The 19,575-nt window shown below is 38.3% G+C and overlaps 4 protein-coding genes across 4 annotated transcripts; 2 read left to right on the top strand and 2 right to left on the bottom strand.

Annotated features, from left to right (window-relative positions):
- Positions 1-115: 115 nt before the first annotated feature.
- LOC144653832 (uncharacterized) lies at positions 116-3,163 on the top strand. The gene has a single exon (XM_078513936.1). It carries the CDS (start codon positions 116-118, stop codon positions 2,636-2,638), a length of 2,523 nt encoding a protein of 840 aa, XP_078370062.1. The 3' UTR covers positions 2,639-3,163.
- On the bottom strand, positions 2,537-8,614 carry LOC144653916 (UPF0462 protein C4orf33 homolog). Its single transcript, XM_078514058.1, has 6 exons — positions 8,495-8,614; positions 7,616-7,802; positions 6,789-6,846; positions 6,190-6,241; positions 4,724-4,917; positions 2,537-3,327 (listed from the first exon to the last, which is right to left on the bottom strand). The coding sequence occupies exons 1-6, from the start codon at positions 8,507-8,509 to the stop codon at positions 3,234-3,236; spliced, it is 600 nt and encodes a 199-aa protein (XP_078370184.1). The 5' UTR covers positions 8,510-8,614; the 3' UTR covers positions 2,537-3,233.
- A 3-nt stretch (positions 8,615-8,617) lies between these two features.
- LOC144653875 (uncharacterized) lies at positions 8,618-10,701 on the top strand. Its single transcript, XM_078513996.1, has 2 exons — positions 8,618-8,714; positions 9,474-10,701. The coding sequence occupies exons 1-2, from the start codon at positions 8,648-8,650 to the stop codon at positions 10,646-10,648; spliced, it is 1,242 nt and encodes a 413-aa protein (XP_078370122.1). The 5' UTR covers positions 8,618-8,647; the 3' UTR covers positions 10,649-10,701.
- Positions 10,678-19,568, bottom strand: LOC144653899 (coiled-coil domain-containing protein 169-like). The gene is made up of 8 exons (XM_078514039.1): positions 19,196-19,568; positions 18,711-18,793; positions 15,060-15,173; positions 14,313-14,356; positions 14,091-14,189; positions 13,108-13,161; positions 12,188-12,285; positions 10,678-11,632 (listed from the first exon to the last, which is right to left on the bottom strand). Exons 1-8 carry the CDS (start codon positions 19,429-19,431, stop codon positions 11,476-11,478), a joined length of 885 nt encoding a protein of 294 aa, XP_078370165.1. The 5' UTR covers positions 19,432-19,568; the 3' UTR covers positions 10,678-11,475.
- Between the last annotated feature and the right edge of the window lie 7 nt (positions 19,569-19,575).

The raw sequence follows: 19,575 nt of genomic DNA, 5'->3' as shown, positions 1-19,575 counted from the left end.
TTGTTAAGGACAGGTGGTATTTTGGCTAGTCTGCTTCCCAGGACAGGTGCAACTTTCCAATTTCATCACCGATGCCGGGAACACACAACTGCTCGAGCTTAAATTTTATTTGCCAATGCTTCGTTCATGTTTAAAGTGCAGGCTTCGTCACGTCAAGAAGATATGGATGTTTTGCCTTCTCTCTCTGACGTCTTTAGCGGCTACAGTTTTGGTTTATCAAATCTTATTTTTGGATGGATCGGATTATCTAACAAAGTATTCAGATGAGTATCGAAAGTGGAATTCTGTCAAAGACTGGCCGAAGGTATTGCGTTACAAACTGATTCATGCTTTAACCAACACAACAACCTCAGCATGTCCTAAGCTTTCCATTCACAGCAAGCCGTTTTCAACCGCGTCGGCATCCTGTCGTCTGCCCACTGTGCGAGAAGAGGCGTGTGCCTTTGCGAAGTCTGTCTTCACGACGGATGCAGTGAATAGAACTTGCAACAATACCTCTCAGGTGAATTTGTGTAGAATGGAGAAAACACGCGGAGGATTTCCCAAAGTTGAATGTCATACCACAAGCTGTGGGTCATCAGACATTATTTCTGTGGGCTTCATCAATCCACGTGATGGTTCCCTTAGTTGGAGACACTTTTCATTTCTTCAAGATGTAGAGAAAGTGCTGAATAACTATATTCAAAGTACACCTACAGAAGAATACTACCCTTTTGCTTTTCTAAGGTGTGATGAATTTTGGAATCCAACAGCCAAAACTCAACTTTTTCTTCTTCCACCCAAAAGTGCAACAGCTGATAAATCCCGTAGTAAATTTCAGTATAAATTAAAGCCAATTAACATCAACATTATGCTAATTGATTCTGTCTCCAGACCTCACTTTTATCGCTCTCTACCGCAAACTGTCAAGGCGTTCAAAAGCATTAATAAAAATTCATCAGCATTGGTACTTGATTTTGAGTTATTTCATGCCATTAAACAAAGGACATTTGAGAACATGCATGCCTTGTTCTCTGGAGAACTTCTGGACATTGATCAGTTTGTTAATCCTGTCCCTGTCAAAGCAGGCGTCATTTTTGACAAGTTTAAATCTCTGGGTTATCAGACAATGTGGCAAGAAGACATGTGTTGGACATATGAATGGGGAATGGTTCGGGACTTGAAAGTTATGAACAGCAGTTTACCACTAAAAGAAATATGGCACAACTTAACATCCGCATTAAAGAAGAACTCCATCGATTTTACGGGAATCACTCACTCGAGCTGTGAAGTTTTAAAGAATTTTGGAGTTCCAGAGCTTTTTCATGGTCCTTCTAAGATGTGCTATGGAGGAAAACATTATCATAGCTTCTTTTTACACTTCTTGGAAAATGTTCTCCAGGAAATAGACTCGGATTCAAACAAGAAACCTCTGTTTTCTTTTTCAATGCTGAATGTGGGGCATGAAGACAGTGGATTAAGAATTCAGACTTTTGATGAATCACTCGCAAAATTTGTGAAGACTTTAGCTGCTGACCCAAACACTTTAAGCATAATACTATCAGACCATGGTAATACTTATGGCTCTTTTCCTAAGACAATGGAGGGACGGTTTGAAGTATTTCAACCACACCTGTTTATGGTAATACCAAAACGAGTTCAAAACCTGCTTGGCAAGAACAAAGTGTGGACATTAAAACAGAATCAAAAAAGATTAGTATCCATCACTGATTTACATTACACCTTAATGGCAGTTGCTGCAGATATCGGCAATGAGGGCCTGCAGCCAAATCTAGGTCTGTTTCAACCAATTTCAAAAAATAGAAGTTGTGAAGACCTGCAACTTCTCAGCTCTTCTGTTTGTATTTGTCAAGGATGGGAAGCAAAAGTCCATGCAAACTCATTTCACTTCATTATAGCTGAATTTGCACTTGGTCAACTCAATGACAAGATACAGAGTCAATTTCTTAAAAACTCCCAAAGAAAAAGAACAATTTCTGGTTTTGGATCTTGTGAAAGGCTCAAGGGAGAAAGGATTGATAATGTGAGAGAAAAGAGAGAGGGTGAAACCCTCACAATCTCGCTTGATATTTACATCCAAGATCAGGAATTGTTTTCAGCCACAGTTCAAGTGATCACTGGAAGTGTCTCAATGAACATGGAGTTGATTGAGTACACAAGGTTTAGTGAATATGGCATTTATCGGACCTGTGCAGATAAGGGAGTTGATTTAAGACTCTGTATCTGTAAACAAGGAGATCCAAGAAATAACTCAGTCACAAAGTCTTACTTATCTTCTGCTAGGACAGAAACTACTGCCACAACCAGAGAACCACCAACCCCTAAATGGCAACATTATGGCAATGTTTTTTATTGTGTAACAAGAGCTGATAACATGCATGAGAACTGCCTTTTTATCCTTTTACGTGAACACGAGAGTGGTGTGGTAATTGAGGCTGCTAATTCATGCAGTTTTGTTTCATATACCATCGAGCTTCAGCTGTCACTCAACAACATGCAAGTGTCAGAAAGGACTCCTTTACACAAAAAGCTGGGACCTGGTGCAATCCACTTTTTAATAGCTGTCATTCAACTTGATCCTAACATCAACTGGAGCTGGAAATACACTGTGAACTTCTCATGGAAATTGATACATTAACAAAAACTCTGCATAACAATACTGATTTTTTTAATCTCTCATTTTCACAAATATCCCAGCGACTCGAACAAAAAGTTGTTTTCCTTAGAACTGATTTGCTTCTTTCTGTCTAACACTACAATTTAACCCAAATTTCTTGAATACCGTATTTTCTCGATTAAACGCCGGGCCCCGAATAAACGCCGGGTCTCCGAGCTAGAGTGGTAAGTAAGCCTTCCAGGCATTTATTTGAGGTGTAACATGCTTTAGGTATGATGGCAAATTACGTTCATGTCACAAATAATGATTTAAAACCCTCCTTTAATAAACATTTTGCTCCAATAAACTGCAACATTCAAATAAACGCGTGGGTCAATGGAGCCAAGTTTGAAATAAACGCCGGGGGCGTTTAATTGAGAAAATACGGTACCCAAACTTCTCCAAACAATTTTTTGTTTCCCTCTTTAAAGAAATTTCTGGCAGTTAAACATTGTAAAAAGCAAGTAGCCTCTTGGCTTTGGAAATAAAATGAATTTCTTGGCAAAATCTTGTCTCTTAGTTGATGAACAAAGTTTATGAAGTGCTTAAGACTTGTTCCTTGACGCCTTACAGTATCTTATATATTAGTCCAGTAAGTTGAATCTGGTTGTGTCCAGGATCCCGGGAACAATGCCTTGAAATCAAAGTCCTTGAAAAACTGAAGGCGGTGGCTGAAAAGAGAGGTGATCAAAAACAAATTATGAGCAAGGTTAAAATCTGTTCAAATCGGTATGTATCTGTGGCTAAAAGCAGAATTTGTCAACGATCATCTTTGGTAGCTGTAATGGCAATTCACTTTGAGACTCACTTATGTAACGAAAACAAGTTCGTTGGTTTTGGACTGTGTGAGGGTGAGTGGTGCAGTGGGGGTGGGGGTGGACTCTAGATTGAGTGACTTCCCCCACCCCTTCATCCTGTTGCCAGGGACTTTATTGAAAGTCAGGCCTGCAATCATAATTTGTCAATGATCATCTTTGGTAGCTGTACTGGCAATTCGTTTTGAACCTCACTTAAGTAATGATAACATGTTCATTGGTATGGACTGTGTGGGGGTGGGTAGTGCAGTGGGGTGGTGTACTCCAGATTGAGTGACCCCCACTTCCCCCCACCTGCTGGTGGAAAGTCCGGTGGAGTAACATTCTATTAGTCATTGCACTGGCTGCCTGTTAAATAATAAAGGGAAGCCTCAAGCCAATTGGCCTTTACTGCTGGAGCTTATCCCGGTTTCGATAGCATTAAGCGGCTAGGAATATTTCTACTCCCCCCCCCTGAATGGGATGCTAGTCCATCGCAGGGTACCCCCCCCCCAGCATTATGTCGCCGGTACTCATTCATACACCTGGGTGGAGAGAGGCACTATGAGAGTAAAGTGTCTTGCCCAAGAACACAACACAATGACCCCGGCCAGGCCTCGAACCCGGACCGCTGGATCCGGGGTCCGGTGCACTAACCATTAGGCCACCGCGTCTGTTAAATAACATATAGTTTTTAAAAAAATTGTTGATTAGTTTGAAAGCCATACATGGTCTTGCTCCAGCCTACATAGTGAACTTATTTTCATTAGAGAAACTACTGAAAGACCTGCATTCCAACAATTTGGTTTACGCCCTAACTAAAGCACGTGTAAATCACTCGCTACGCTAAATTCCAAGGGAGTTAGGGTGTCTCAAAACAGGGTTCATACTCTTTCGAGCTTTCGAAATTCCATGACTTTCCATGGCCTTTTCCATGACTTTTCAAAGTTTACCATGACCTAAATATGGCCATTTTTCTTGGAAATGTTCAAAAATTATCTTGATTTCGGGTTTGTTTTTACCCTTTTCTTCACCAAAAGTTACCTGCCTTATTTATTTTGAACAATCAATAACATTTTCCATGAGTTTTCATCCCAACACTTAAATTCCATGACTTTCCAGAACCCTGCAAAAGCCAAAATTTTTAAAGGAAGGTATGGGGCTTAACTGCAATTTCCAGAGGGGTAAGGGGGGGGGGGGGGAAAGGGGGCAAACCAAAAGACCTTCCATGGGAGGAGTATGGATATTTTCTGGGAAAACACAATAAACTTACAAGTCAGGTGTGTTGAACTCCTTGGAAGCCGGGTAAAGGGCTTCATACTGTCTCTTGTCTCCAGACCCATGGATGGCAAATGCGTTTAGCTTTGACACGCCAGGCGGGAAGTATTCTAATGGTATTATGGCAGTTCCTTTCCATGTTTTATTAACATCATCTTTTACAGCTGTGTAGTTAAGGTCAAGTTTATCCTGAAGTGAGAAAAGAAAATTTTTAAAATTTAATAATAATTCTGCCTCGTATACCCAGGCACCACTTTTTCTCCTGGGGAGTTTTCGGGTTCTATGTGGGATTGTTGGATTATTAAGCACAAGGAAACATAGAAAGGCGAAAATCTCAATGAGTACCTGGGCATCAAAGACACACCTATTTTTCTCTGTTTACTGTAATCTGACCTACACATACCTTATTGTTACTTATTTTCGAAGGACTTAATTTTCGCGATTTTCAAAAAATCGCAAAATTAAAGACCCGCGAAAAATAACATCGCAAACTTTAATACCCTTCTATATAATCCCTTATGATTAATCAACGTTGCCGTCAGTTTACTATATAATTATCTTAGTTGGTACAGTCGTCAAACTAGCTCTACTTTGTTACAAAGGAACATGTCAAACTGTTTTAAGCCGGTTTCGTCTTGTTATATGGTTCTGTTCAGTGTCATTGGAAACTATTGCTGTGGAAAATTATAATCAGTTGTGCCAATTTTGAGACTTAACTGTTTGTTAATGCAGACCAGTATTTTGACAATTTTTGCGAAATTTAGTTCCTTTAAACGTATTTTTTTTTGGCCAAAATGGCAAAATTTAAGTCCTGCGAAATATGCCCGTTCCATTTTCGCGAAATTAAGTTCCCGCGAAAATAAGTAACAATATTGGTACACATGTATTTGCCTGGGTGCTTTCCAAAACAAAAAAAACTCATGAATGGATGCTGGCAGATCACAAAGAAGCATTAGTGGTTCATCTTTTTCTTCACTTCTCTAAGCTGATTTTAACTACAACATCAATCTTTTCAATCATTGCCAATTTTGCAACCTGATGTTTCACTGTTTCTGACCTCCACAGCAATAATACTTGCGAACCGGGCCTCCTATTCCACTAGATTGCCCCAAATTGACCTTTTTCAGGATATGTTTTTTTAATCTGACCGATCTACCCCAAATTAGGAAACACATTCGACGGTAAACAAAAAAAATTGAGACGGCAGAAGTCAGTAAATCACTGTACAATGCCGAAAATGTTATGTTAACATGTTCTTTGAAAAGACACCTTTAAATGAGTACCACCAAATTGTTAGGTCAATGCTGGGAAGGGGTGGGAGGAACCTGTGATCTGGAGACTGAAGTGATAAAACCCTTAGTAGTTGTTTCATGCTACAGAAACTTGCAATAAGCACTGGCACTCAGTTACCTGGCAACCAGGAAGTAAACAAACATGTATTTCATCCAAGTACCACCTTACCTTGAACATATTTCTTGTACCATTTAGAAGAAGCACAAGATGCTGGCCATGACTACAAAAAAGTGACAATTAAAAGCTGTTTTTGAGACTGAATAATTTAAAATATGTTTATTTAGAATGTTTCTCAAGAGGTAGAGGGAGTGGAGAGTACTAGTGTTAAAATATGAGGGGGACAGGGGGGGTCTGAACCTCCCACCTCCCATTTTTTTATTCCGGCTTTCCGCCCCTTTCCGTAGTCATTCTCTCCTTGTTGTCCCATATAGATCTATTGTGAAATATACAAAATGCTTCTCCCCCCCCCCTTCTCCTGTTTCCCACCCCTTTTGTCCCACTCCTGAAGGGCTGCAATTTGCCACTCCTGAAACAAACATGGAGGAGTTGAATTCAGGATCACGGAACACAAACCCATCCAGTGGCAGAAACAACGAAGAAAACTGTGATATAGAACTGGGGACATGAGTATGGTTATTTTGGGTTAAGTACTTGAGATCCACTTTATTGCTGACAGCCAAAGACTAAATAAGTTTTCTGTATTACTGGGTGCTGTGTTGCAGTGCCACTGCAAATCTGATTTGGTTTGGATACCATAAAATACTTACGGGCATAATTCAATCTCCAGATATTTCTCTTCTTCTCCAAGGAAGAAAATCTCAGCCACTAAAATCAACAATCAAAAGTCACAAGCATGTTTTTTTTTTTAACAATACTTAAAGAAATTGTTGTATGCTATTCTCTAGGCAGTCCTACATTCAAAGTAAATGTGCCCACCTTATTTTACATCTTAATTAAGTAAGCCTCTGATTTTACTTTAAGATAACATTTTCCTAGCCTGATTCTCAGATGGTCTAGGTCACTCATGGCCAAACCCCAGGGGGGTACTTGCAGTATACATGACGGGAGGGTCTGACGAAGCTTCATATTGCGAACCCAAAAAAATACATGAGCCTGAAATTTTACACCCAAAAAAATACCTGACATCAAAATTTTCTACCCCAAAAAGTACAAGACCTAGCACCTCTATACTGATTTATTCAATAAAACAGACTTTAAGACCTAAAAAAATATATGACAGATCTCTTGACCCAAAAAAATACCAAGGGTGTAAATTTTCAACCGAAAAAAATACGTCGGACCTCCCCGTCACGTATACTGCAAGTACCCCCCTGGGGGCCAAACACTCTCTTGGCCGCGAGCGACCTGGACAGTTAGAGAATCAGGCTAGCATATTTTTCCAGGCTCCTGAAGGTTTGTTAGGGATTAGCGTGAAGAATGGCAAGTTGAAAAAGGTGAGGAGTTTGGGGCTTCTTTAACTAGGAACAGGCTAACTTTTACACAGCTCTAATAACTCAGGAGCCAAAGCAGTGCAGCTTTTGAACACCCATCCCGTTAATTACTGAGATACACCATGAACACCAAAAAGCTTAACCTTCATATTCCCACAGTTCAGGACAGGGACTTCCTGAGGTCACTGGTGGAGGTCCTGGATCATTAAATAGAGGTCCACTCACATCAACCCTCACTGAAGTCTCATTTTGGGCACTAACTTTAAACTCCACAGGGACATGATTTACTGGTTCCCCATTCCATGTTGTTTTTATGGAAAATACAAATTCCTGCAGAAAAAAGTGTCAAGTTATTGATCAGTGGCAGATCTAGTGGAGGACCCCGTAATTATTGCTGAATTTTACCTCCCCCTTAGAGCAAGAATAGGTAACATTCACTCCCCCCTCCCGCCAAGTGAGAACTCTCAGACCTAGTTTACCCCATCATCAGAGACCCAGGGGCAGTAATAGTGGGGTGACGGGCGGCTTATCGGGAAAGTTTACAACAAGAGCGGAACGTTCCGCTCTTGTTGTAAACTTTCGCCCGAAAATCTCGTCGTCCCGATAAGCTGCCCGTTGCCCCCACTAACTACCCCAGGGTCTCCAAGGATGAGTTTACCCCAAAGATCTCTCTATTTCCATGCAAGCTGCTCTGTCCCTCTATTCCCTGGTTATGAAGGATTCCAGAGAGCTATTTGGATGTACATGTTTATATAGTTTAGATTTTTCTTTGGTTTAAAATTTTTCTAACCAGTTTGATTTTTTGTTTTCATTGTCTCAAATTTATTATCATAATCTGAAACAAAGGTAAATTAAAATCAAACTCGTTTGAAAATTTTTAAACCATTGTACCCATGAACAAAGATCGAATAAAAACCCCTTGGCCACGAATACTGCATTTGAATTTCCCATACCTTGAAAGATACAAAACATTTGTGGAAACTCTGAAAAAGTATAAACGTAACGGTAACATATATACATACCTTGCAATGACTCATTTCGATCCGATCCGGATCTCATAGATTTCAGTCGATGGTGGCGGCCTCTCTTCCATGTAGCAATCCCGCAGACCGGAAGGAAGAATTGTTACTGGTGTCAAATGTCAAGCTTTTCAAGTTCGATCGAACACCTTAGAAATGGACGATTCAACGACGACGCAAGAGCTAGGATCCCTTGAACCTCTGGGCAGGGAATGGCAAGCAGGTAATGACCTTTATCTAGTTATCAATGTCCCTACAGAGGCTTCATTTCTTCTAAAATAGTTGTCTGCAAAGCAGAGTCACTCTCGCTGTATCCTCCACTGTGGATGATGTGGTTCATATTTCGTGTAATTGTTGTTGATATATCGCGAAAAATCTCGAGTTCCCGGCTTCAAACGCATGCAGATAAATCTGGAAAATCAAGAATATTTTGGGGCAAGATAAAAAGGAAAAAGTTAAGTACGAAGCTCGCCGTTTTCTACGCGAAATTCGTAGCGTAGCGTAGCGTTCCAGCCTGCATGTTGTAGCCGATCCGTCACGCAATCGTTATGGTGAAGAAACCAATGCGTGACGAACCGGAAGAATGGCTGGTGAGCATTCATTGGCGATCGTGTAAATACCTTGTTATAGGAATATAACGAAGCATTTTAACAACGCGAAAAAAATTTACGCGTAATAAAATTAACGCGAATTTAAGAAAAGTTCTGGTTAGATGCTTATAGTAAACGTGTTTACATCAATAAAATTAACGCAAATTTTTGAAATTCGCGTTAATATCATGTATCGTTAATTTCCTATAATAAGATAAACTGTTTTTTGGTCAACGTATCGAGACTGAATCGTTGGAGTCATGGCTGCATCTTATTCGATTTTCTCTTTACCCCCTCCCCCTCCAGTCCCCCTCACCACCACCTGGTCAAAAAGTCAAGGTAATTCTTTTTACATAATTTCTCATCATTGTTTTGATTTGATTTATTCACAGAGGAAATGGGTGTATGTGCAACCCTCAAAGATTTTGTCACATCCAAAAGAATCCTGACAGGTCTGATACATATTTTCTACGCCATTCCTCCAAACTGGCCAAGGGGATCAAACTGGCTGAGAGTCCCTAATTTTGCAATGATCCCATCCATCATTGTTGCTGTTCTGATATGGATGACATTTGGCATGGAGATGCACATAACTCAAGTATTATGGACTCAGGGTCACGACAACCATCACGACCCACAACTTGGATCTATAATGCTTTTAATTCTACTGGTACTATCCTCAACGGTTTCCTTCACAGTCATGATCATGTATTTGTTTAATCCACGCAACAGATTCCATCATTCCTCCACCAAACTCGTCCCAGGGTTTCAATTTGCTCCACTGGGAACACAAGAGGATGTGCAACTCAAAAAAATTGACTGGCTGGGTGTTAATGTGTTTCTTGCATTTGCCGTCACTGGTCTAGGCATTGCGCTCTACAATGCAACACAGTCAAACATTTTCTTCAGCTTCACTGATTTGCATGCATTTGTTTCTCAAATCAGTGAAGCCCAGGGAGTTTTATACTACATTGCTTTGGCTGTTCTCAACTGGGCTCATTTAAGCTCCATACTCGCATGCGGTGCTTTCTATATTGCATGTCGTAGCATTACACGTCATATTGACTTCACTGAAAAATTACTCATGAACCATGCAACAGATTTTGCTTCTGCAAAGACAATTCATGAATGCCTCCTTAAGTACACAGAACAGATGTCAAAATCGCTTACACTTTGGTTTACGATCCATACCGGGCTATTTGGACTCATTATACTGTTAACTTTTCTTGATGTGATGACCATTATTCAATCGTCTCAGAAAGTACAGAATATTGGTAAAGTGTGGATGTCTGAGGTAACGGCATCTTGGCTTGTCGCAATTCAATTTGCTTTTCCATTTTTATGTGCAAGCTTAGTCACTCGGAGTTTTGAACAAATGTATGATAAGATGAACAGGGGAGTCACAAATCTAGCAAGCTCACAAGAGCTTGATGCCTTTTTAAACTACTGTACGAGATGCAAGTCTGGTTTTAATGTATTGGGGATTAGAATAACCATCAATCTCGCAATGATGTCAACTGCATCTGTCTTCATTGGGTTGTTAAGGTTTTACAAGGAACTCTTCTGATAACCTCCAAAAAAACACAACATGACTAATTCTAAGAAAAGCAATTTTTTATTTTATTTTCTAACATTTTCTAACAATTGCATCAAATATACAACCACAATAATAATATTATTATAGTATGCACATTATAATGCATGCAAAGTTATGTTGCTATGTTACTAGTGGCAAATAGAATGTATTTACAAGTTCAGAAAACAACATAATTTTAATTTACAATATTGCAACAAAGCACCGGGTGCATGGACCATCATTGATGGCTTTTGGTCTATTTTCGACATATTGAGATAAAAGCCACCTCAATACATGTATGTTGTGTCTGTGTCCTTTCAGAGAACTTTTTTCCAACTAACTACAATTTTACATTTCCACATTACAGATTTATACAGATTTATGGTTTGTTTAGCATCTCAGGAACATTTTAACCAGCTAAATGAAGGAGTTCTGTGAAGATGTTCATGTTTTTTTTTTTAATTTAAACAACATTATTCAAATTTTAAATGATTTACACATTTTTGTAGCAAAAGTGCAATTTGACTGTATATATGGATGACAAGGGAAAATGCAAACCTTATATGTATGTGTATGATGTCATAAATAAAAAATGTAGTGCCTTTCATGTATAGCACAAAAGCACAGCAAAAAAAAGCCAGGTCAGCTCTTAGTTAAATGACTACTAATAACTAATCCTGCTTCATATATTTTTGCCTGTTGATTGTGCTCCATTCACCTGATTGCATCATTTAAAATAATAAATATCTTACTTTATACATTATTACTCAAGATATTATTATTTTACACAAGTTTACAAAAGATTTAATCCATGTACGCTAGCTGTTTCTTGGACTGTTGCCTGGTGATTTACTCCCCCCTGATCCTGAGCTGTCCAGCTTTGGCAGTTTACGTACTGCTGCCACCTTTTTCACTGGGCCTTTCTTAGGATCAATGATCCTCTGATTGTCTGGCAGGCCAAACTGGTTAGAGTGCCTGGAAAATGCAAAATGAGTGACTTAGGAAATGTGTTGTTCCAGAAAATATCCAAAGCTTTGGTTTGAATCCCCCCACCTCTCTGGAAATTCCAGTTATGCGCCATACTTTTCTTTAAAAAATTTGCTTTTGAGAGCCCCCATCCCCTCAGAATTTCTAGTGACCTTCATTAGACATTTTCTGGAACAGCACAATGGAAAATAATCATTAAGTGTTTATGTCGCCTGAAGTACAGTAAACATGGAAGTGGAGTTCGAGAAAGTTTCAGCCGCCTAGTTGGAAATAGATTCAAATGTTTGATTCCTGTTCATTTCATATGGGGATACACCCCCCTCCCCACCCACAATTTTATTCTTATTCAAGATGAAGACGACCAGTGACATTGGTCAAAATGCCAAATTGTTTTGGTGAAACATATTGGATGTGTCAAATGAGTTTTTACTGCTTATCAAATACTTTTCAGTACTCCCATTTCATGCCTCAGAATACACTTGTATTGTTTTAAATCAAGCACAATCAAAGCAGTATCACAGCATAGTAAGAGTACAGACCAACCTTAATCTTGCTGTCTCCAACTGAGCCTCATTTTCTCGCTGAGCTTCGTTAAGTGCCCTTCTTGTCTTTGTTTTTGATTCATCAATGAATGCAGCAGTCTGAGATACAAACATTATACAGGGTTGGAAGTAAGGAAAAACAGATTGATACTATTACTTTTAAGTGATTTTTTGTGAAGGTGCAAAGAAAGATTTCACCATTTTAATATATATTTATTGTAATTTATTAAATTTTGTTAAATTTTTGGCTGGTAAATTTGATCGGTAATTACCGATCACAGGCTGTTATTTCCAATCCTGATTATACATGAAAAATATTGATTGCAAAATAAGACTTCACATCTATCCATTTTTATAAATTAAGGAGATTATTGTATAAATAAAAAACTTTGCAAAAAAAGACATTAGATGGAATGTACAGTACCTTATTGCATGAAATTTTCGCAACACTTAAATTTCGCGAATTTCGCGATTCTAAAAAATTTGCGAAAATAAAGTGACGCGAACAATAAGTGTCGCGAACATAACATGACGCAAAGTTTCAGTGACTCGCATATATCAGTAATCAATGTAAATAGATGTTGTCGTCAATTGACTCACTTGTAGACATTGTGAGAACTGCTCTGTTGTTGCTATTGCCGAGATTAAGTCCCCCCTGCGTTTTTGTTAATTTTGACTTTATTGTTCCTTCGATGAAGTCGTTTTATATAATTCAAAGGCATATCAAAATATATTGCCAAGAAAATGTAAATTGCGTCTCACTCAAAAACGCGAAATTAAAGTGATGAAAAATACAAAATTTTCGCAAAATCGTAAAATTTAAGTGTCGCGAAATATGTGCACCTCAAAATCGCGAAATTAACGTGTCGCGAAAATTTCATGTAATAAGGTAGTTGAAAACAGGCTCAGCACAATATTTACCTCATCTAGCTCAGTCATGTATTTCTTCCGTTCTTCACTAAGCTTGTGATATGCCTAAATAACAAGATGAATAATACTGTCTATTATTTTTTTCTTATTTTAGTATTATTCATAAAATATTTATAACAACTGGTTAAGCTTGCGACTGCATGATTCTGTTGAATAATGAAACTGGAGTCAGAGTTACAGACAAGTTTAAAAGCACAAAGCAAAATAGCCAATTGTAGCAAGGGTAAAATTGAACCACAAAATATGCACTAAAGGCTAAAGTTGCCCATTCAACTGAACCTTAGCCTGGTTTTTGTAATCATTAAAGCAACTAGGAAATATGGACTGTCATTCCCCCTGGATGGGATGTTGGTTCATTGCAGGTTCAGTAAATCAGATTTAAGTGTCTTGCCCAAGAACACAAGACCCCAGCCCCCCGGGGGGTACTTGGATAAATTTTTGTTGGGTATGTGCCGCTGGCCTCTCAGAACCCCTACCCCAATATAGTCTTATTCTATGGCCAACTATAGACCCCATCTTAGTCACTTTTGGGTACATTTAATTTTTACGACCCCAACTTAGTCACTTTCTGGCAGCTGTTTGTCAAATATTGAACAACAGCAATAAATACGGTAACATTTTTTCGGCGAATATTTCCGTTCAGAAATCACAACTTGCCAGATTTTCGTACTCTCAAAATCCCTGAAAAGTGTGACCCCATTCTAGTCACCCTATAAAAAATGCTTGAAATGGCGACCCCATTATAGTCAGTCCAGTCGTGAAAATGCGACCCCATCCAGCGGCACATCCCCATAAGCCCATTTATAGGAAGTGCCCCCCCCCCCCCCGGGCCCCAGCCAGTGCTTGAACCTGTTGGATCCAAAGTTGAGCTAGCCATTAGTGCCTCCCAATAAATGTGAATGAGACTGCACCACAAACACAAATGTTACATTTATGAACTTGTAGAAAGAAACAGTACTAGATTATGTACTTACCTTAGATTCATTGTCTAAACGCCATTCCAAGTCTCGCAGCTGACCCTGAAGTTCTATTTTATCCCTTTCCAATTGTCTCATTAGTTTTCTGATTTCTGCCTGATGGTTACAAAGAAATAAATATTTTGTGTGAAATATGGTTGTACAATATTTTAAACACGTTAATATTGTGTTAAGTAAAAAGTTCAGAAAGCAATACGTCAATTAAGTTGTAGAACTTACATCAGACAAACCATTAAATGTCTTGAGGTGATTACTTGGTTTTCCTGGATAAAAAAAGGAAACATGGTCAAGTACCAAATTTATTAGAAAAAATATATATTGAAATTTTCCACACTCATCAGGCAATATCAACGAATCCTGATAATGCCTGATGAGTGTGGTCATTCTTTGATCACACGAAACAGCACAGTCGCAATAAAACAATGAATTAAAATCTTACTACTCTAGATCATTATAAACAGTGTTAAGCACTCTACAAAATTATTCTATTTAACAATTAGACTACCAGCCCGAGTTTTCTATGAGCGAATAGTCAACGAGGCGCAGTAGAAACTCTAAAGAATTGCAGTTCAAAACCTACAATTTTATGTACTTTTAAGCCTAAAATCAAGAAAAATTCACCCTTTAAAGAACAACGCGTGCGCGACTGTTTTCTATCGGTGAATAGAAATCAATGGGAGAACCAATCAGATTCGCGGATTTCCAATAGAACACGACTGAGTTTCTACTAATCATTAATAAACCTAACATGCAAACAATACCTTGTTATAGGAATATAACAAAGCATTTTTACAATGCAAACAAAATTTACTTGTTATAAAATTAACATGAATTTTTGAAATTCATGTTAATAACATCGTTAATTTCCTATTATAAGGTATTTATTGAGTTGTACAGTCTAAGCTCTTCTAGGCCACCACCTCAGGAATTTGAACAAAAGGTGTTGTCATAAGATAATAAGCTTACCATCTCGAGAAGGAATCTTAAGCTGTCCCAGTTTGTCCCTCAGTAACACAACCTGTTTTTCAAGTTGACTGTTCATTTCCTGTTGGGTCTCAAACCGCGTCTTCCATTCATTATCTAAGACAACAGTTAAATGATTATATGCAAAACTGCTATGTACATGACCTACACATGCAGTAAATGATTGATTAAGTGCCACGGTGCTTATTTTATTAATTTTCCCTGTTAAAAGTTTGGTGCTTATTCGAGAGTGCCGCTTATTCCAGAGCGGTGCTTATTTCAACTACCGGTAATTAAGTTATGTTTAATAAATGAGCAGCAGTGTTTTATCAAGTTTAAAACACGAGGCGCAGCCGAGTGTTTTAGACTTGATAAAACACGAACTGCGAATTTATTGAACGGCATCTTCTGATGTCGATCATCTCATTCTTGCACTAATATTTAGATTTGGGGTTATTTTGGCCTTGAAAATTGGACGTAAAGTTTAGCCGTGTCTTTATCAGATATAAAGACACTCATTAAACATTAATTTCTTAAATTGTATTTTCTTTATTAATTATTAATGAGTTTTTTAAGTGAGGTTGTACTAGATATGCACAATTTACTATAAAATTGTGTTTCAAATGAAATACAAGAGGTAATAGAACACCCTTTTTAATAGTGAAAGTATTGCTGTTTAAATACAAGAGGTAACATGAACACAGTTTCACAGTCACTAGTATGTAACTACCCAAACTAACTCCGCGGCTATTTGAGAGCAGCACTTATTAAATGATTTTTTGAAAAGGTGCAGTGCTTGAGAGCAGTGCTTATTTGAGTAGTGGGGCTTAATCGATCATTTACGATATGTATATGTAGTTGCAAAACGAAACGATATGTAACATTGGAAGAAAGAAACCTTTACTGTGGGGAACAGAATGGACAGGCAAAGGTAAGAAGCATATGTGAGGTCCAGTTAGGGGAGGGTCTGACTAATCCATAATCCTTGGTGAAAATTTGGAAATATTCTGTATTAAACAAAGAAAAATGTAAAAGGTTTCACACAATCGTAGAAGTGCTCGATGCAAATACATGCAGAGCGGAATACAATAATTAAAGATAGAAACTTCACGGACAGTTACTCAGAGTTTCACGCACGAAGCGATCATCAGACTGTGCCGTTAGATGCGGTGAAATACAATTTAAACTACGTTCATGGAGGGCGGTTGGAACGATCCTGTCTCTGATTGGCCGCGTAGTACTTGTTTTCGTGCCTGCACTTGGTAACAAGCTCAGATCTTTTGTTCAAGAGGGTAGAACTGTCAGCTGATAGTATGCAGAGCTTCTCCGTCAGACACAAATTACAGCGTGACGGGTTTCCCCTGTAAGCGCTTGCTCTCGTGACAATGGACCACTTGATCGAAAATTCGGTGTTGTTGTCTTTCAGGTCCCAAATGTACTTTGACAGCACAGTGTCGTGTGAATGCTTGCGATGTTTGAAGGAAAATTTATGGTTCTTGAACATAGTTTCAAAACTAGGTTCCAACCGCCCTCCATGAACGTAGTTTAAATTGTATTTCACCGCATCTAACGGCACAGTCTGATGATCGCTTCGTGCGTGAAACTCTGAGTAACTGTCCGTGAAGTTTCTATCTTTAATTATTGAAATATTCTGTATTCCAATTTTATATTATAAAAACATATTATTCCTAGAGACAACGACCAATAATAATCCCTAATTGCCAACGAGTCAGGCCTTCTGGAAGACCAGAAGGCCTGACGAGGCGGCAGATCATAGAGCCGCGAGAAGATTTGTACATGCGAAAAAAATCTCAGAAACACTCCAAATGTCGAGAAATGTAAGTAATGTAATGTAAGGTAGATCGTGACGACACAATTCAGCACGTGCACACTTTGTTGTAGTTTGGCCAATCAGCGCGCTACTAATTTGTTTAGCACATGCATGAGTTATTGGCAACTAAAATTCCCAGACACGATGCGTCTCAGATAACAAAGAGGTTTCAAATCTGTTCGCTTCAAAAAGCCAAAATTCCCGAACTAGAGATTGAAATACGAAAGAAACTTGAATTAAACTTTGTTTAGAATTTAATTTCATTTAAGATGAAGGTAAGAAATGCATTCCAAAGCTTCAAGATTTCCAAAGCTTCGAAAATTTCGAAGTCATACAAATTTGCATGCGTAATTAAGTTAGGTCTGGCAAAGTAAACAACACAGATTTTATCAATCAGAAGAGAGTTTTATTTCGTTTCTCGAATTTATAAAATAAATTCCCTATACTACATTTTTTCCTGGATACTTCGGCGTTTTTTTCCTCGGGAAACAGGGCCTTTAATTTTCCTAAAAGCTGGTTGCCCGAACGCAATTTGCAGTGTCTCAACAACAACAATTCAACGTGATATTTGAGACATCACGCATTGCGCGTGATGAATTATTCTCGGAATAATAAAATAAACTTGTTCCATCTTTGGCCACAAACTTGTCCGACCAGGCTTTTACCTTTTAAAACCTCAATTTTTTTAATACCTATGTGCTGAATGGATTCAACTGCAGTGTGGAAAGTTTGAAATGCTTTGTTTTGGCAAATCTTTGTAAAAATTTGCTTTTTGTTTCGTAATTTATTTTTCGTGTTCAGTGGCTCATAGCCACTTTGATTAAGACCTATAGGACTTTAAAACAGCAGAAACCTTTCCAAAATAGCGGCATCGGACAACAATGGCTTGAAACTCGCAAATAGCATGAAGTTTACAAGATTTCTCACTAAATCTTCACTACTTTGGTATTATTTTGGAACTTTTTGTTAGCCTTCATAAAATCGCATTTTATTCCATAAGCATTCAAGATTTTCAAAGAAAACGCGCAATGTTTATTGATCGACCAAAATCATAAAGCGTCCCGTTGTACTCGTTGGCATTTCTACCGATAGGTATCACTAGTTTTTAAATACAATGCAAATAATCTATAATTCTTTAATTTACAGACCAATAATCCATATCCCTTCTCTAAAAACCGCTAATAATCCATAATCCTAAAACCCTGACAGGGCCTCATCTGTTTTATTGGCTTCTCTAGAGTCTGAGCACTAATTATTTATTGTAATTGAACTTTAATAATAAACTGTGATTTGTCACGTGTAGTTTATTAGCTGATCAGATTAAGAATGATGTATGGTGTAAAGTCGGCGACACACTTGGCGATTTTATTCGCCGATCACCGATCACAAAAATTGCCAAGTGTGCCCAGTGCAGCAATTGCGATTTTATAAATTGCTGATACCTGGCATGTCAGACATCTGCGATTTTATTCACGGATCGCTGGCAATCAAATTCGCCACAATCGGCGAATAAAATTGCCAAGTGCGTCGCCAGCTTAAGAAAGAGAAAATTATGGTTTTTGGGATAATTTTTTCTGTTCCCAATTTGTAGTTTTTTCCCCCTTCATTAATTGAGTTTTAGTCTTCTGTGTAGTTTGAGGACTTTCCGTAGTTGTCAAGGACTTATTACCACTTCCAATCATTTTGTAACCCATTTCTACCTAATGTAAACTTGGTTTTCAAAAGAGCAGATAATGCTATCCACTGGATAAATCAACAACCAGGTGCAGTAAATCAGAGTAGATTCACCAAGGGTTTCATAATAAAAACAAGTAAACTGTTACCTTCATCTTCAACATGGTCGTTTTTCTCTTCCAAATCAGTGATTGTATTCTCAAGCTCAACGGATGACTGTTCCAACATTTCCCTTGATTAGAAACAAATTTGCAGGTTGTTTAATTTATAAACGGAACGAAGAATGTCTCCCCAAGAAACACAAAAATACGAGCCATTCTATCAATCTACATATAGTTATAGTTATTTTCATTCTGTTTTATTTTAAGGGTTTTAGGTTTTCTATTGATTTCGAACCCACGATAAACAGGTTCCGTCTGATTGAAATCCACACTGACAACATCCAAAGGAGATTCCCTGGGCTGGCAAGTTCATTAACAGTTGCTAAGTGAGTTTTAATCATAATTTAAAAGCAAAAATAAAAGTCAGAGATAATCACGAAATGTAGCTTCGTGTAACAAATTGTTAAGAGAGGGTAGAGAAAGCTTAAGTCTAAGAAATCAAAGTCCATGACTTAGATCATGATCACACTTACTTCATTTGACGTTCCTGTTGAATCTCCGCTTTCAGTCGTTCGATTTCGTAGTCCAACTCCGTTCTTGGCGCTTGTTGCTGCTGTTGCGGCTTAGAGCCGCGAGGCGTGCTCATTTTACAGCTTTTCTTGGACCTATTAGAATGTTTTTGAGTCTTTTTCTTGCCTTCAACTTTTCCCTCGTCTTTCTTGATTGCAACGAAAGCAGTCAGATCGGTGGCTCGGCGTGCATGGCGCATGACTGGTTTCTATGGTTACGAGCTTAACTAAAACAGCAGAATTTTGCGGGAAAAAAGAAAACTTTGAAAATAGATTTCTGGTTTGTATTGTATATTGTTTGTATTTTCCTCAAAGGATTTCACGTCACTGTTTATTAGTTTTCT

The sequence above is a fragment of the Oculina patagonica genome, chromosome 5 (genome assembly GCF_052425735.1).
Source record: "Oculina patagonica isolate OP01 chromosome 5, crgOcupat, whole genome shotgun sequence".
Taxonomy (NCBI): Eukaryota; Metazoa; Cnidaria; class Anthozoa; order Scleractinia; family Oculinidae; genus Oculina; species Oculina patagonica.
Note: the sequence above shows the minus strand (reverse complement) of the source record. Positions and strands in the feature narration are given on the sequence as shown.

Bases quoted from the DNA above. Each gene is read 5' to 3' on its own strand.
- LOC144653899 (XM_078514039.1), bottom strand. From the start codon at position 19,431: ATGCGCCATGCACGCCGAGCCACCGATCTGACTGCTTTCGTTGCAATC. The intron at 14,357-15,059 runs GTAAGCTTATTA...TTTTTTATCCAG, and splicing joins TAAGATTCCTTCTCGAGATG to GAAAACCAAGTAATCACCTC. The intron at 11,633-12,187 runs GTTGGTCTGTAC...TGCATTTTCCAG, and splicing joins TTGGAGACAGCAAGATTAAG to GCACTCTAACCAGTTTGGCC.
- LOC144653832 (XM_078513936.1), top strand. From the start codon at position 116: ATGCTTCGTTCATGTTTAAAGTGCAGGCTTCGTCACGTCAAGAAGATA.
- LOC144653916 (XM_078514058.1), bottom strand. The intron at 6,847-7,615 runs GTTAAGCTTTTT...TGTTGATTTTAG, and splicing joins TGAACTGTGGGAATATGAAG to TGGCTGAGATTTTCTTCCTT. The intron at 4,918-6,189 runs GTAAGGTGGTAC...TTCTCACTTCAG, and splicing joins GTACAAGAAATATGTTCAAG to GATAAACTTGACCTTAACTA.
- LOC144653875 (XM_078513996.1), top strand. From the start codon at position 8,648: ATGGACGATTCAACGACGACGCAAGAGCTAGGATCCCTTGAACCTCTG. The intron at 8,715-9,473 runs GTAATGACCTTT...ATTTATTCACAG, and splicing joins GGGCAGGGAATGGCAAGCAG to AGGAAATGGGTGTATGTGCA.